This window comes from Prunus dulcis, chromosome 4 (genome assembly GCF_902201215.1).
Source record: "Prunus dulcis chromosome 4, ALMONDv2, whole genome shotgun sequence".
Taxonomy (NCBI): domain Eukaryota; kingdom Viridiplantae; phylum Streptophyta; class Magnoliopsida; order Rosales; family Rosaceae; genus Prunus; species Prunus dulcis.
In genome coordinates this window covers 3,882,266-3,899,181 of record NC_047653.1, presented here as the reverse complement: position 1 = coordinate 3,899,181, position 16,916 = coordinate 3,882,266, and the positions used below count along the sequence as shown (strand labels likewise).

The following is a 16,916-nucleotide window of genomic DNA, read 5'->3' as shown; positions in this document are numbered from 1 at the left end:
TTAATTTAATGGTTCAAAAAAGTTTCTTAAAAAGAGTGCAAGAGGGAGTGAACCGTTGAATTTATATCTAACGTTGAGTGACCACAAATCTCTTGAATTCCTGTAATTCAAGAGATCAGAACTATATATATAGATAGATAGATAACTTATCATGCATTAACTTCCATGAACACATTTACGGTAATTGTATAATGAGAAAAATATTTATGATAACAGTCACATTGATGATTGATAGTCACTTCGGAAAACCTTCTAGATCAAGCTGGCCATCACAGTATAAAAAAAAAAAAAAAAGAATTAAAAAAAAATAACTTGCCTATTGCAGGTGAATTCATTAATTATCACTAATCGTGTGATATATAATTTAATTTATTATTTATCACCAATCGCGTGACATATCATTTAAATTTGTCTTCACGCACATATATATACGTAAAGCTTAAGAGTCCGATTCCTTTTATTTTTTGATTAGTCCTCCTAATTAGTATTTTTGAAAAATCATAATCCATAATCAACCAAACAAAACATATACTTTCACATCACACAACAAACTGGTCATGTTTACATTGGGTTCTTCTTCATTATTGAATTATGAGTGGCATGAACGCGCCTTTAAAGTGAGTACGCGTCTTTGGTGCAAAAGAATATATAATAAGAAATTATTGGTGCTTATCCTAAAGTTTTTCAGACGAGTAGCATACACTGAGCCAAAACACAATCCAATCCAAACTGCAAACAAGGACCAAGAGAGAGTCTCAGTCGTCGAGTTCAAACTACGTTCGGCAGCGCAACACGTGGCAGGCAGGGGCTGGTTTGTGGGCCAGCTACTTCACAGCTGGCCTATGGCCCACCACTTCTGTCTTATTCAGGACTGGAATTGGACTCACTCAAACTCGAAACCAAACAGCTCCCTTCACAGCCGTCCAACTGTAACAACGGTCAAAACGCCTCGTATTTAAACTCCCGCGGAGCTTGGGAAAATAAAAAAAAATCATTTTGGGTTGGAAGAAGATGAGGGTTCTGTTGCTCAGCAACACCACCACACTCTCACTATCTTCACTACCACCACCGCGAACCCCAAAATCCCCAATTCGATCCAATTTCAGACGCAATTCAATCAATTGGGCCGAGAAAGCTCTAATTGGAGCCCTAGGTGGTGCTCTGTCGTTCGGTCTTTTGGTCTCTTCGCCTTCTTCTTCCATAGCGATTGAGTTTTCTTCTTCTTCCTCCGTTCAAGTCCCACCTTTTTCGCAGCCACCGGAGTTTTGCAGCGAAGATGAAGGAGATGAAACCGCCGAGTTAGGGTCCGAACCGGCGGTGACCAGTGAGGGGATTGTGGAGGAAGCTTGGGAAATCGTCAATGACAGCTTTCTCAACACCAGTCGCTCTCGCTCGTTCACGGAAACTTGGCAGGTAAACAGATATTCACACGTACGAAGGTGGATTGTAGAGCTTGCACGAAAGAAAGTAACATTTTTTTTTGGTTTAATCAAGTTAGTGAAGTTACGGAATAAGAGAGTAATTGTTCTGTTTATGGATATGTGTATCGGATTCTGGATTTTCAATTGTGTATGTACATGTGTGTGTACCTATATTTATATGTATAAGTGTGTATGTGTGTGCGCGTGTGATTAATGATTGGGGATAATTTTCAGAGGAAAAGGGAAGACATAAGGAGTAGTTCAATAAAGACAAGATCAAAGGCTCATGATACGATTAAGCGAATGTTGGCCAGCTTGGGTGACCCTTATACTCGATTTCTTTCACCTGAAGAGGTAATTCATTATCTGTCCCCTCTATTCCTCTCCATATTTAGCGTTTTTTTCTTTCTTTCTTCTTCTTTCAGTATCGTTTATTCACAGAGAAGCATACAACAAGTTTTAAAATCATGATACATTGTGCTTAGGAAAGATGGGAAGAAAAATTAAGTGCTTTGATTATGAATGTTATCTCTTACAAAATATGGGTCGTCTTCACTTACGAAATTTACAGCGTATCTTATTCCATGGCACATGTCGCTTTTTTCATTGTTGAAATGAAAGTTCTCCAAGATGGCGAGGTATGACATGAGTGGTATTGGAATAAACCTCAGGGAAGTTCCAGATGACAATGGAGATGTGAAATTGAAGGTTCTAGGACTTGTATTAGATGGCCCTGCACATTCTGCTGGTGTGAGACAGGTATTTATTTCTATAGAAGCCAAACTTACAGTTATAGATGTAATATTATGTCTGTTTCTTTATATATCTCTTTCCACCTTGGATTTTCATTTGCTATTAGTTCTCCGAGTTGATGTATCACGAATTCACAGAAAGTCTTGACGGGGTTAGTGTCAAGGTTGTTTTGGGTTAGGTGCTGCTAATAGTTGGTAACTATTTAATTTAGAACTTTGAAATGAAAGTGTTGGATATGGTTCTTCTTACATATAACTGGTGGCTTTATGCATTCATATATCATTGTTCTCCCTAATGTTGGCATATCAAGAAGTGCAATAAATGAGTGAATAGGTCATCAAATAACATCTGGCTACATATATATTTTTCTTGGAAGTCTAGAACCCTGAACCTATCTGTTTGTCTAGTCATGTTACTTCACTGTCAGGATCCAAAAAAAAAAAATCCTGTTTTTTCTGTTATTTCCAGAAGTTTCAATGTTTATCTGTGCCTACATTTTTTTCCCCCTGTTCTAACTGGTCTATAATAGGTTTTCATGGGTTCTCTTATTTGGTAGGGGGATGAAGTACTAGCTGTTAATGGATTGGATGTGAAAGGGAAATCAGCCTTTGAAGTATCATCAATGATGCAAGGTCCTAACGAAACCTTCGTTACTATTAAGGTTGTGATACCATTTGTAATGCTGTTGTTTGTCTCTACCATAAATAGGTTATCATTTAAATTAACCTTGATAATGAGTATTGGTATTTTTCATTTTTGTTGGTTTTTTTTAATTTTTACAATGATTGTTGATAATAAACATTGTCATACTTTTAGGTCAAGCATGGAAATTGTGGGCCTATTCAATCTATTGAAGTCCAAAGACAACTTGTTGCTCGAACCCCTGTCTCTTATCGGTTGGAACAAATAGAAAATGGAACCAGATCTGTTGGATACACGCGCATAAAAGAGTTCAATGCATTGGCTAGAAAAGACTTGGTAACTGGTATGTGGTTCCCTAAACCCTAAATAATTATTGCTTCCGTTTTGTTCCCTGTTCGCTAGCTTCAGAATACTTGCTTTACCTTATTTACAACATTAGTAGGTTCTTTTTCTGCTTTATACTAGAGTTATATAGTGGTTACTTGGTTTTAGGATTATATTAAAGGGTAAAATGATTTTTGCAGCTATGAAGCGACTTCAGGACATGGGTGCATCATACTTTATTCTGGATCTTAGAGATAATCGTGGTGGACTAGTACAGGTTTTCATTCTGGATATTAGAGATAACTTTGAGGAAATGGCTATTATCAAGTTTTCACAGGACATGTGGAAAAGTAATAAAATAAATTTTTTACACCTTTTGTGGAAAATCATGCATCCCCTGCATGTAATTGTATTGACTCAATCCTGTCCAATTGATTATTAGCACAAGCTCAGTGATGTTTGTATGTTCCAACATGTACTTTATTTCAGCTGAATTCTGTAATTTGAAGATTCTTTATTTATACCCTTTTGCCTATTTCAGGCTGGAATAGAAATTGCCAAGCTATTTTTGAATGAAGGGGAGACGGTATGTTTCTTTCTTTTTCTAGATGCAATTTTCTTGTTTATTATCTCATTGGCGGTGTTAGTGTTTGGCATTAGTTCTTTTTGTTGCATTATTTTTTAAGTCACTCCTCTATGCTAGCAGAATACTTCTGCGTTTTCTGTTGCATATATTAATTCCACTAAACTAACTATATATACGTGGTGCATTTTCTTGATGATGTTTATGAACAGGTGATTTATACTGATGGGAAGGATCCCGAATACCAACAAAGTATTGTTGCAGATACTGCACCATTAGTTACAGCTCCTGTTATTGTACGCCCTTGTACATATCTAAGATACTTTTTATCTGTTTCCATGAATAGATTGGTTTAGTAATTTCCTTGTTTTTCATCAAAGGCTTATTTCTGTCTAAAATCTTTGACGTTCTCGCATTTTAGTAGTATCAATTGTCAACTCTGAATAATAAATTTGCTCGAACCCTGCACTGGAAGAATTTGGAAAAACCGATGACATTGTTTGGAATGGTCATGGGATGCAGGACACAGTGCTCTAATAAGACTTTACGATGTCACTTAAGGCTTCCTGTCTTTATCCAACATATCATAAGAGAAACCATTAGAGATTTTTTGTTGCAGCTTTTCCTTGGAAAAAGAAAACCCAAAGGTCAATTGTGTATAGTAAGGTTGCAACTATGCCCCAGCTGTGTCAACTGACCTTACCAGACTATTTCGGTTTTGTTATGATTGGGTCTGCAAGGGAGTTGAATGCTAATTTTTTTTTTTTGAACTTGGCTTGTAACTTAGAAAAAGGGTTCAAACTTTAGATATCTATTAGATCCGTTTTAAACTTAAATGTTAAATAAGGGATAAACCCAAAAAAAAAAAAAAAAAAAACATGATAAAACTTGCTGAGTGCTTATTAACGATTAAACCAAGGTCAAAATTGGAGTGGATACCATCCACTCATCTAAATCAGAGTAGATTAATGAAGATTTGAGACAGCACTTATTCCTTTTATGGCCGTCTCTTGAGGAGCCTGATAGGCTCAAGTTTGGGTCCAGATGGGCTCAATTTATTAAGAAATCCTTTTGCAATCTATTGAATTTCAGTGCACCCTCATGTCAAACTTTGCTAGCTTTTTCCTTCTTTGGCTTGAAAAATCTTGTGATTTTGTCTTCTTTACCACTGAGTTAGGATTTGTGGCAAATGTAATTTCTAACATATTCAGTTTATGGTTTATGACAAGGCTCTTGACTTAACTTCTAATGCAGGTTTTGGTGAACAACAGTACTGCTAGTGCGAGTGAAATTGTGAGCCGCTTGATTGTCCCAATTATGTATGATTCCTTTTAGTTTGTACAATTCTAGCATTTACATTGGTGGCTCCAATTGCAGGTTGCTTCAGCTTTGCATGATAATTGTAGAGGTGTTCTTGTTGGTGACCGGACATTTGGCAAGGTGAAAAAAATTTCATCACTGGTTCTTCAGCATTGTCTTTGCATATATATATATATATATATATATATATATATATATATAATGCATTTGTGTTGTGATGGAACTTGATTTAGCTAGAGTCCATTTGTTACCTAAATTCCAGCAACTTGCTTTCTAATGGCGAGTGTCCTTGGTGGATATAACAAAAGATGCCTTTTCATGATTGAGGATAGAAAGCAGATTTATTTTTTTGTCATTTAATCAATCTAAAAGTTTGGAGTTTGCAGACATTGAATCAATAAAAAATATCCCTAACGTCCCATTGATGATTTTGATGGTGTCTCTGATGCTTTTGACAGGGTTTGATTCAATCTGTGTTTGAACTTCGTGATGGCTCTGGTGTGGTTGTAACTGTTGGGAAGTATGTTACACCAAAACATAAGGACATAAATGGCAATGGAATAGAGCCTGATTATCGAAATTTCCCAGGTATAATAATACTTCATTCTTTTGCCATAAAATCGTTCTAGACTTAATGTAATCTGAGGATCTCTTTATCGGCAGCTTGGAGTGACGTCACACAACATCTTTCACGGTGTAATATGCTTCAGCGGGGATAGATCAGTGGTTGACACAGTTCTTTCTTACCTTTGATTCTTCTGGACATTTCTACCTTTAATTGAATAATAGTCAAACGCAGAATCTGTTAGCATGAAAGCTGCAGCAGTATTCTCACTTTTGGAAAACATCAACCTTTGTTAATATGCCTATAAGAGATTGACAGGGTGTATGGAACTCTTAGTTTTGAGTTCTGTACTGAAACATGTCTCCGGTGCAAGTCGGCTTACCGAAGTATCCAGGAGTGCTCACGTGGGGAAATTTGAATTGGAGAAGACCCTGGAGGTGGGGGTGGAATTTGGGACCGATACTAGTATAGGAAAATATGCTATACATTTTTCATACATAAATGTATTTGAGACCGAATTTCAACCAATATAATTAAGACTTTTAATTATGTTTGGACATGGATTTTATCATATCACAAGCAATTAATGGGTCTCCTCGTCTACCTCCATTTATATTTAAGAGTGGTACAATTTTGTTACCAAATTTGGATATCCCAGAAAATGAGCAGCCTCCCATCTATTATTGCAAAAAAATAATAATAATAAATAAATAAAAAAGATAAGTGGCTGTTCAAGGGGCCGTCCCTCCCTTTTGTCCCTGTTTATTGTTGTGGTCATACTGACTGTTTGATTGCGCACTAGGACTGTCGTTGGTGATCATGATCATCATGCTCAAAATTTGATGATGATCAAGTGACCTTTTCGTGATAGGGTTTAGTATGAGGAATCCATGGAAACTAAATTATCCATGATACGCCAATGATGATGATCGGTGCGTGATTGGTATGGAATACCGCAACAATGATATTCCCGTTGTGGGAAAGATGCATAATTAGCATAATCTCTAATGTGCATTAGAAAACCCTGTTATTTCCTTTTTAATTCCAGATCCAGACCCAAATCATTCTGTGCTTGGTGACCAAACCTTTGCTTTATTTTCATTTACTATTTCAAGGAACTGAACCAAGATACCAAATATAGCGAGGTTGCCTTACTTTTTAGTTCAAGTTTTGTTTATGCCACTAAAAAGTCACTGCCCCCAGATCCTTTCCGAAACTAGTTGATTCTCTGCTTTCTGATGGACCTTAATTGCCACGAAACCTTTTATTCAAAACATCCAATACACCGACCTCAAAAGAAAGAAAGCAAGAAAACCCAAATATTTCCTTTCGTGGTATATAAATTTCTTCTCTTCAACTCTCTTGTTTTGCACGAAAAGTTTTGCATTCTTAGGTCATGAATGAACATTGAAACTGACTGAAATGGACTAGGCCCAGATTAAATGTTGGGTTTCAAGAGCTTGAATTGATCGTATGTATACAAGGCCAAGTTTTTATTTTATTTTGGGAACTTCCATTAAAGCTGAGTGAAGTAAGAAATCGACAAGGGGGACAATATTCTTGGTTACAGACCATTAGATGTGACTCACAAACTCTCACTTGCCCCCACCTTTAGCTTTTTGATTCAGTACCATGAAAAAAAATAATTAAACAAAACAAAATAAAAGTACAGCAAAAACAGTAGAAAGAAGAGCACAACAGAGAAAGGGAAAAATGCTGCAGCATCACTGTCACAGAGATACCCAATTTCTTATTAGCCAAAACATGAGATTTAAATTCCATGAAATCATTCTTTTGCCTTTCACCATTTCAGATACTTTTTTTTTGGTTGCACCATCTCTTGCTTGCAATATCCAACTACCCTAATGCCTCCTTTCTCAAGTTTTCTATATTCTCCCTTCTCTCTTTTCATCTTCTCTTCGATCCAAGAAAGCTATGATTCCTCAAGATATATATAACAAATGCAGAGAAAAGAGATGAACTCTTCTTTTTGCAACCACCACCATTTCTATTTCTCTTGTGTAGTATATCTTAGCTTCTCCATCATTGTTTTGAGGCCAGAAGAAAAATCTACAATCACAAGGTGTAGAAGAAGTAGCTTGCAGAAATGGGTGTTAGCTCTCTTCGGCATTCTGCGTTATTTTTTTTGTTTCTTTTCTTTAGTTCAGGTAATTTGAATTGTCTTCTTGGTGTGTTTCTCTTCTTCCAGTTGTGTTTCAACACAAGCCTTCTAACTACCAACCCGAATTTGCTCATCATCTTGCATGATCATCAATTTTCTTTAATGTCCTATGGCCATGGTCAGAAGGTGCATAGGTTGATTTTGTGAAAGAAAAAGATGACTGTTTCTAAAGAGCAGAGGATTTCCAAACCAGTTCCTTCTTATTTTCCAGAGTTCAGAACAATGGATAATGGGTTTCTCATTGTTAGTTTCTGATCATCAGCATGCATTTATGGTGTTTGACAATTTTAAGTCAAAATTGCATGAATTCCTGTCTAATACTAATTCACCTCCTTTGTATATGACCCAAACATGAGAAACTGACAAAGATTATCCACAAGCACAAGAAGCATTTAGCATTACCTTTTAATTCAATCAGATCACTCTTTCAAATTCATCCATTGATCATCTTAAGTAACTAGAACATGAGCGGAAAAAGAGAGAGAGAACAAAACTGAACTCACACATGCATTACAAGCATCAAACACCTAAACCTGATGGTGAATCTGATCAATAACTAAGGTGGCTTGTGTTGCCATTGTTTCTACTTTTGATTTTGGAATAACTCTAGATATTTATCTTTCCTAACAGTTATTCAGGTTTGTTTGTTTTGTTTTACCTTCAACTTGTATGGATAGCAAATCATAGCAATTTCTTCCATCATTTCAATGAAAGAAAAAGAACTTACCATGCTTTTCATTTCTTCAGGTTCAAGTGCTCCAAAGAATCCTCCTTTGGAAGCAACCCACAGAAGCAACACACAAGTGAATCGTATGCTTTTCTCATCTTCGGTGTATGCTACCCAGCTTGATACAATCCCTGTAGTGAATCCAAGTCCAACTGGATTGACTCCCACACCTTTTGTGAACCCGACAACATCACCACCAGCACCTACCACAACAGACCCAATCACAACCCCAACCCCAACACCACCAACCACAACCCCAACCCCAACACCACCAACCACAACAGACCCAGGCACAACGCCAACGCCAACGCCACCAACCACAACCCTGACCCCGACCACTCCCACCACCACAACTCCTACATCATCAGGTGGAAATTGGTGTATTGCCAGCCAAGCAGCTTCACAAACCGCCTTACAGGTAGCTCTTGATTATGCTTGTGGCTATGGAGGTGCAGACTGTGCAGCTGTTCAACAAGGCGGAAGCTGTTATAACCCAAACACTCTCCGTGATCACGCTTCCTACGCCTTCAATGATTACTACCACAAGAACCCAGCTCCTACTAGCTGCAATTTTGGAGGAACAGCTCAAACCACCAACACTGACCCAAGTAAGACTTTTTCATCAAATTAAGTCCTATCAAGCAATATGCTGAAATATCTCTTAAAAATGTGGATTGAACCTTATAGCTTGTCCGAACTTTCACTGAAAAAAAAGGGAAGGTTCCTCCTTACTGAAAATATACCTGTACAATATCATAAAAAGAACCCTCTTTCTTTTAATTACAAAGATCTTGTTGAATGTTCTATCCAGCTATAGCTTCCTAGCTCTTTTGCCAAAAGTTTCAGATCCGCCACTGAACAAATTCAACTTCCTGACCTTGTTGTTCTTACGTGCTTGAATAGATGCTTAACTCTCTCCACTCTGTCTTATTGCAGGTACCGGTAGCTGTCGCTATCCATCATCCACAGCATCAACCAGGTAATCTATCATAACCCCAAGTCCAACTTCATTTATGAACACATCAAGTGAAAAGAAATCTTATTCGAGTTTCCAATTTCAGCACATATTCACCAGTTAACCCGTCACCACCACCCCCAACAACGATGACAACACCAACAATGCCAACAACTCCATACACCCCAAGCATTGCTACACCAGGTGGATCGACAATTTATGGTTCGGAACCAACAGAGTCCCCCAACTCAGCCACCTCTATCTCATCTTGCATGCTGCTGCTATTCACCACGACTGGGCTCTTGGGGTCACTTCTTGCAGCAAATTATCTCTAAAAGGAAACTAAGTTACAACTATTCTATCTGCAATTAGATGGCAATCCATTCACTTGCCAGCATCCTACATAAAGTTCAAGGAGGCACTGAGAATCAAAATGAGCTACTATGTTATCTCCAGGCCTTGTTCACACCATTTAAATTATTGCCATACTTCATCTATGTACACCCATTAGTAGCCTATTAAGCCTGAGAAAAGGACAGAAAAGCATAGAAATTTTTTAGGTTCTTGTATTTGTAGACATATAGGTTCTTTATCTGCGGTTTTAGTACAATAAATTTTTAATTATTAGCTAAGTCCACCTGGCTTTAGAACTTTTTTTATTTTTATATAAAATGATAAGATGCTTATTACATATATTAGCTAGCACAATTTAAATTTTATGATGCCAATGGATAACAAAAATATAGACACTATGACAGAGTAATAGGTGTAGTTATCAAAAGTTATTGACCTAACTAGAAACAATGGATGTAGAGTAGTTGGTAAAAAGGAATGACCTATGGCTGTCTGGTAGTAAGACATTAGATACTTAAAAAGAACCAATTTATTCAAATATAGGGTATGTTTCCCCTTCACCAACAAATAAAAATGCCTTCTTGAGATACAACACATAAAAATTTGACCTAACATGCACACGCGCCATTACAAGTACTTTCTTGGAGGATGAAGACGACAACAGATCCGTATGCTCTTCTTCATTGTCTACATTTAAAATGTTAATACTCTTTATTCCAACAATAAAATCATGCTCAATCCATATTATTAACTTTCATTCTAGATTCCAATATAATCATCAAAGGAATTTATAGAATTTTGTGCATTCAAATGGCTAGGTAGGCGACCGAGGCTGTAACATGCCAATTCCACAATCTCTATCATATCCCAAAATGGCATCACTTAACCCCAAAATGCAGTACTCCAAACCAAAAGGAAAAATACTAAAACTAGGCAAGACAACAATCGTTGTGCTCATGGAAAGACCAATTTGATCACTAACTTAACAAGCACGAAAACAAGATGCACAATGCACAAAGATTGATTTAAGTTAATTCTACCTTAGTGGCCTAAAGTGAAGCATTTGATGTTTCTTGGCATCAGACAACTATCTCTTTTACATGTATATACGAATAATTCAAGAGTAGATCAGAAGAAAGATTACACTAGTTGGCAAGATTTCCTTATATTGACAAAACATGAATAAATACTGAGAACTTTATTTATTTTATTGTATCTGTCAAGCTTTCCTAAACTCTCACACATATATCTAACATGAGAATGAAAGGTTCGTAGATCATGACTGTTCTTAGGCTTCCACCCCCTTCAGATGAGTTCATAAGGCATATGGTTGATAACTCTTTATTATTTTACAATAAACTCAGAACAGGAGAAGGCCTGACACAGCAGTGATAGAAATTATGGCTAAGGTAGCAACAATTGAACCTCGGTCAAATGATTTCTGCAAGGTTCCTATTCGTGAGAAATGCTGGAAAGCCAAATACGCTGCAATAACCAGTGAAATAATAGCACCTTCTTGTCTTCCCCTGCCAATGGAACATATTGAAACATAACTACTAAGAAAATTATAAATAATGGTCAAGGTTGGTCTCAGACAATGCATTTGCCTACCTTATGTTCGTAACTTGGTAAGGAGCCACAATCACCAGGAGTAATGCTACCAATGGCAACTCAAGTTCGGCTGCAAAACAACAAAATGAGACAGTACATAATATTACTTGACAGAGGAAATTGTAAGTAATATTACCGCACCTCAAATTTCAAATTGAAAGTAGAAAACAGAACAAGAGTTAGAGAAATGCCAAGTAACCACTCCATAATATGCGACCCAAAACAAGAATTCAGATTTCACACTAAACCATAAGGGTCAGTATTCTGAAAAAACTGGGCAGAATCTTCAATTAATATTGAGCTGTTTATAGGAAAAGTGCCCCAATAAGGGTAGATTACACTGAATTTGTTGTTGCCCAGTGGTGAATCAAGTAAACCAATAAAGTCAACAAACCAGGCAGAAATTAGAAACTATCATTTGAGAAAACCAGATAACTATCTATTTAGAGATTTATCTATCCTACACTCAAAACAAGGAATCAAAAGAGAACCTACCAGGAATAAAGAAGAAGAGACGAACAAGAAGTGCTAAGAATGCAGTCCAGATACCATATTCGCCCCTGCAAGCCAAAATCATGTATGTCATCCAAGTTATGCATTTAAACTTAAATGGCAGACGTGGTCCATAGGTTACCAAGAAAAAAGAAAAAAAACTTTTATGCAATAAAAAACTGAAGAAAAAGACAAAAAAGGAGAAAGAGAAGTTTTTGAAAGGCTTACTTAAACCATGAGATTACAGCGGATGGTGCTTGTAGAACAAACAATGGAACAAGAAATGATTTTTGAACAGCAGTGCCTTTTGCAAGCAGTAGAACCCTGGAAATGTAACAAAATTGAATACCCATTAACGCATACTCCATCACACTCAAGATCCCATTACTAAAATTGGAAATCTTTCAAGGAAATTCAAAAACAAAAAAAGGGGGTCAGAGAGAGAGAGAGTTACGCAGAAGAAATGGTGGAGATCCACTGGAGGGTATGAACAGTGAGAGGTGCAGCGTAACATACCGCACCCGATCCCATGCCCTTCTTCTTCTTCTTCTTCAGCACCCCGAGATCATTATTTCCACCAATCGAAACTCTACCCGGAAAACAAAACCAGAGATTTGCATTCAATTTCAGCGTCAACAACTGAAAATTTGAAACCTTGAATGTGAAATTACAAAATTACCTGAGAGGGTTATAGTGGAGTGAGCTGGAGGTGCGAGCAAGAAGAAGACTAGAGAGCTTGGCCGGCCTTGGTTGAGAGACGGAGAACTTGGTGCTGCTCCTGATGCTGTAAAGAGAGAAAGTCTGTGGTGACGTGGAGGAGAGTGAGAGGCTCGCCATTTTCATATCCTGCTCTGCTTTCTCTTTTTGGCTCCAGCGCAGAGAGAGACAAACAAACACTAGCGTGTAGAGTGAGAGAGTGAGAGTGAGATTGGAAGGTGGTGGAGGGTGGTGGAGGGCACAATGATTTATTTACCGTAATTCACTATTTAGCGGCAAATAATTTGGATCCACGTGTTCGGTTTGCGGTTCTCCTAGGACGGATCATTGAGGTAGTCATCTGATTAATGTACATATTTAATAGTTTTGATATAATGATATTCTAAACTACTCTAATATCTAATATGCAGAGATTGAGATCGAATTTCTCTGTGTTGATATAAAATACGATATAAATTGAATTACATAACAAAAGAGATAGAAATTGAGAAACGAAAGAATATATAAACCATCGACAATAACACGAAGAGAGGTGAAATTTTTATTATTTGGTTATTATAAATGCATAAATAGGCAGTTTAACTGTAGCAAACCAAATATGGCTCAATTTTTCTTGGTCGGACTATAAATTTTTTGTTGAGACAGAAAATACATATGAACTGTATACTTAGCCTCTTCGAGATATTTTCGCGAAAATGCCAATGGACAGATTGGATGTTGTACCAAACTTATTTTTGTTGCATGGGGCGATTGGCCCCACTTGCCACAACATGAACAAGGTATTTGTTTTTGTGTATCAAAGGGTAGATTTGATATTTCCTATTATAATGGCTGACCTAACCTCATCTCTTAACAGCGGCGGCTGTGTGTGCAGAGAAAACAGGTGTAAAATAACCAATCTTTAACTGTTCTGCTGAACAAAATTAACCCTTTTTAACCTCCCAAACCCAACCAACTTCTAGTCAGTTAAATACTTGTTCAAGGCAGTTACCGTGGCCAAAAGCTAAACGACATCACGTTCAAACCAGCTGCTTGCTTGCTACTAGTGTATGCGTCTGAATATATACCACCAAATAAAACTTGTATGAACTTCTGAGCTTTGTTGTGGTGGCCGTGACAAAATGTCGTCGTACGAAGCGTTGGCTAATACTACGGTGACAATATGCACCGATCTTCCGTTTCGTGTAAATTCGCTTGGGTTGTGGAACAGATCGGAAAGGTGGACGGTGAATGCTACTACTCCGTTGGTGAATTTCTCATTTCCTCTGCAGAATTACACGATGCCAATCCTGGAGTTTGAAATGATTCTCATGTTTGTTCTCACCGAGCTCACCCATCTCTTTCTCAAGATCTTTGGCCTCCCGGCTTTGGCCGCTCAACTTGTGGTAAGTACTACATATTTCTCACGTGCTTTAATTCTCTCCTCATTAATATCCTTTTAGTTTCGTCTCTATGCATGGTCTCGTCTTCATAGGTTAAAGTAAAACAACTGTAGATGCATTTGAATCTCACAATAGTGTATTTTTCGTCATCATTGAAGTTGTCTTTAGAGAGATGGTAATGATCAATTGGCTTCGGGAATTGCAGGATGTGAGATGGCTAATCCATGTAAATTCGTTCGTCATGATTGTCTCACATCCGCAAAAGGCGTTCCAGCTTTTGAAGTTTTTATTTATTTATCATAAAACTAAAATGTACACTTCAAATTTACGAGTAAATTATGAATGTATTTTCTCTTTTGGTGGAACCATGCAGGCAGGAATACTCCTTGGTGATGCAGGACTTTCCCGAATAGTCAAATCATCTAGTCATCACGATATGAATCCCATATTTCCTTTTGCCAATCAAGAAATACTCAACATAATGTCGCTATTTGGCTACATATTTTTTTCCTTCTTGATCGGAGTCAAATTGAACTTGGGGTTAATACCTAAATCCGGAAAAAAAGCCCTCTACACCGGCGCATTAAGCCTGTCAGTGCCTATAGTAGCCGGCGTCGGTACCATAATCCTCCTTCACTCTAAATGGTTCTTAAATGGACAAGAAATTGTGCAGCTTGCGTTTCTAACAGCAATGCACTCTCTAACTCCCTCTCCCGTCGTAGTTTGTCTCCTCACCGATCTCAAAATCCTGAACTCCGAGCTTGGCCGGTTAGCGTTGTCTTCGGCGCTTGTCAGCGACCTCTGCACCATTGCCATCACCAGCGTTGCAGCAATGGCAACAGCCGTGCAACAAAATATGCTCAAAGGGATACGGGACATAGTGGTAATGGTAGCCTACACTTTATTTGTTTGGCTTGTTTTTCGACCATTTATGTTTTGGATTGCTAAACGAACACCTCAAGGCAAGCCTATCAAAGACTCGTACGTTGTCCTAATCATGCTGGCTTTTCTCGGATCTGCGTTGCTTTCCAATTGGTGTGAGCTGTCTTTTGTCACCGGACCTTTGATGTTGGGTTTTGCCGTGCCAGATGGGCCACCAGTAGGAGCTACTTTGGTGAACAAGTTTGACTTTATGGTCAATAGGGTTTTTATGCCAGTTTTTGCGACCACTTCCATGATGAGGGTTACAATGTCCCTGCCTAAGGCTCACAAAAGGACAGTTTTAGCCGCCACAATTGTTACTTCTGTAGTTTACTGCAGCAAATTTGTAGCTTCTTTGGTGATCCCTTTGTGTTGCAAGATGCATATGAGGGATGCAATAGCGCTGGCTCTCATTTTGTGTAGCAAAGGAGTTGTTGAGTTAGGCGCGTACACCTTTGCTAGCGACACTTGGGTAAGCTTTTCATATGAATTCAACTTCTCTCTAACAATAATATTACGTGACATGCAGAGGTGTTGTTTGTCACACGCTAATTATTTCATTTATAAAAAATTAAAACTCTCACTCACATTAATTCATGTTTTCTTACACGCTAATTTACTAACTAGGATTTTCAATGTTGTTCATTTATCATGTGCAGATAATATTTTCCAAAGTCTTTGATTATATGATGTTAACCATTGTGTTAAATGTACTCATCGTCCCACCTCTTATAAGACTCTTGTACGATCCTAAGAGAAAATACGTAGGCTATCAGAAAAGAAACCTTATGCATTGGAAACCCAATTCCGAGCTCCGAATCCTTGCATGCATCAACAGAGCTGATAACACCCCTGCCATAATTAACTTTCTCGATGCTTCGTGCCCAACCCGAGACAGCCCCATTGCCGTCTATGTCCTCCACCTCGTCAAGCTAGTTGGTCGAGCCGCCCCCGTCCTAATTTCCCACAATCTACAAAAGAGAACCCTTTCAAACAATTCACTCTCCGAGAACGTCATTATTTCCTTCTCCAACTTTCAGAGAGACAACGAAGGAGCTGTTTTTGCACAAGTCTTTACGGCAATCACTCAACCAGACTACATGTACGACGACATATGCACCCTCGCGATAGACAAAGCAACGTCGCTTATAATCCTCCCATTCCATCGAAAGTGGTCGAGAGTCAACGGGTCAATTGAGTCAGAAAACCAAAACACAAGGACACTCAATTGTAGAATGCTCGAAACAGCGCCGTGCTCGGTTGGCATCCTTGTCAACCGTGGTCACGTAAAATACACCAACTCCTCAGCATCACCTAACGAAGCGTACCGAGTTGCATTGATTTTTCTCGGAGGGAGCGATGACAGGGAGGCGCTTACCCTTGCGAAGCGCGTGGCTAAGGACGCGTACATCAGCCTGACGGTGATTCGGTTAGTCGATGCGTCCGGGGACGAAGACGGGAACGACAAATGGGAGTGGGTGCAGGACAATGAGATGTTGAAGGAAATGAAGTATAATGGCGCGGGGTACGTGAGTTATGTGGAGCAGATTGTAGAGGACGGGATTAAAACGACAAAGAAAATACGGTCGTTGATGGATGAAAATGAATACGACATGTTCATAGTTGGGAGAAGATTTAATGTGAGCAGCCCTCAGACTTTGGGTCTTGATCAATGGAGTGAGTTTCCGGAGCTTGGGGTTATTGGAGATATGCTTTCGTCGACGGACTCTCGCTGCAAATCCAGTGTCTTGGTCATTCAGCAACAACAACAACGTTAGATAAACAAATTTCATACCTACTTTTTGTTGTTTAGAGATAGGATTTTGTTTTGTTTTTGGGACTTTCTTTGTTTTTTCTTTAAGGACTAAACTTAATAGGGTTTCTCACACTCATATTAGAAAAGTATTATGAGCTTTGAACTGGTGACATCTGGTCTACAAGCAAAGTCATTTTTCTTACTAGACCCT

At 38.2% G+C, this 16,916-nt stretch overlaps 4 protein-coding genes across 6 annotated transcripts; 3 read left to right on the top strand and 1 right to left on the bottom strand.

Annotated features, from left to right (window-relative positions):
• The first annotated feature begins 719 nt into the window (after positions 1-719).
• LOC117625728 (carboxyl-terminal-processing peptidase 1, chloroplastic) lies at positions 720-6,165 on the top strand. 3 transcript variants are annotated; one of them, XM_034357269.1, is made up of 12 exons: positions 724-1,413; positions 1,656-1,775; positions 2,043-2,180; positions 2,731-2,835; positions 2,991-3,159; positions 3,341-3,417; positions 3,682-3,726; positions 3,936-4,019; positions 4,978-5,016; positions 5,101-5,163; positions 5,502-5,631; positions 5,707-6,165. In XM_034357269.1, the coding sequence occupies exons 1-12, from the start codon at positions 1,012-1,014 to the stop codon at positions 5,760-5,762; spliced, it is 1,428 nt and encodes a 475-aa protein (XP_034213160.1). In that variant the 5' UTR covers positions 724-1,011; the 3' UTR covers positions 5,763-6,165. The 3 variants fall into 3 exon arrangements, with proteins under 3 accessions (XP_034213161.1, XP_034213160.1, XP_034213162.1); XM_034357271.1 differs by lacking the exon at positions 724-1,413 and having other exon boundaries at positions 1,661-1,775; positions 1,993-2,180; XM_034357270.1 differs by lacking the exons at positions 5,101-5,163; positions 5,707-6,165 and having other exon boundaries at positions 720-1,413; positions 4,978-5,042; positions 5,502-5,615.
• Positions 6,166-7,440: 1,275 nt separating this feature from the next.
• Positions 7,441-10,144, top strand: LOC117625726 (PLASMODESMATA CALLOSE-BINDING PROTEIN 1-like). The gene is made up of 4 exons (XM_034357267.1): positions 7,441-7,776; positions 8,538-9,125; positions 9,454-9,496; positions 9,579-10,144. Exons 1-4 carry the CDS (start codon positions 7,716-7,718, stop codon positions 9,805-9,807), a joined length of 921 nt encoding a protein of 306 aa, XP_034213158.1. The 5' UTR covers positions 7,441-7,715; the 3' UTR covers positions 9,808-10,144.
• An 831-nt stretch (positions 10,145-10,975) lies between these two features.
• LOC117625727 (cold-regulated 413 inner membrane protein 2, chloroplastic-like) lies at positions 10,976-12,883 on the bottom strand. Its single transcript, XM_034357268.1, has 6 exons — positions 12,609-12,883; positions 12,384-12,518; positions 12,158-12,253; positions 11,933-11,997; positions 11,438-11,507; positions 10,976-11,352 (listed from the first exon to the last, which is right to left on the bottom strand). The coding sequence occupies exons 1-6, from the start codon at positions 12,770-12,772 to the stop codon at positions 11,187-11,189; spliced, it is 696 nt and encodes a 231-aa protein (XP_034213159.1). The 5' UTR covers positions 12,773-12,883; the 3' UTR covers positions 10,976-11,186.
• An 884-nt stretch (positions 12,884-13,767) lies between these two features.
• On the top strand, positions 13,768-16,727 carry LOC117624240 (cation/H(+) antiporter 4-like). The gene is made up of 3 exons (XM_034355387.1): positions 13,768-14,031; positions 14,402-15,421; positions 15,609-16,727. The coding sequence occupies exons 1-3, from the start codon at positions 13,768-13,770 to the stop codon at positions 16,725-16,727; spliced, it is 2,403 nt and encodes an 800-aa protein (XP_034211278.1).
• Positions 16,728-16,916: the final 189 nt, after the last annotated feature.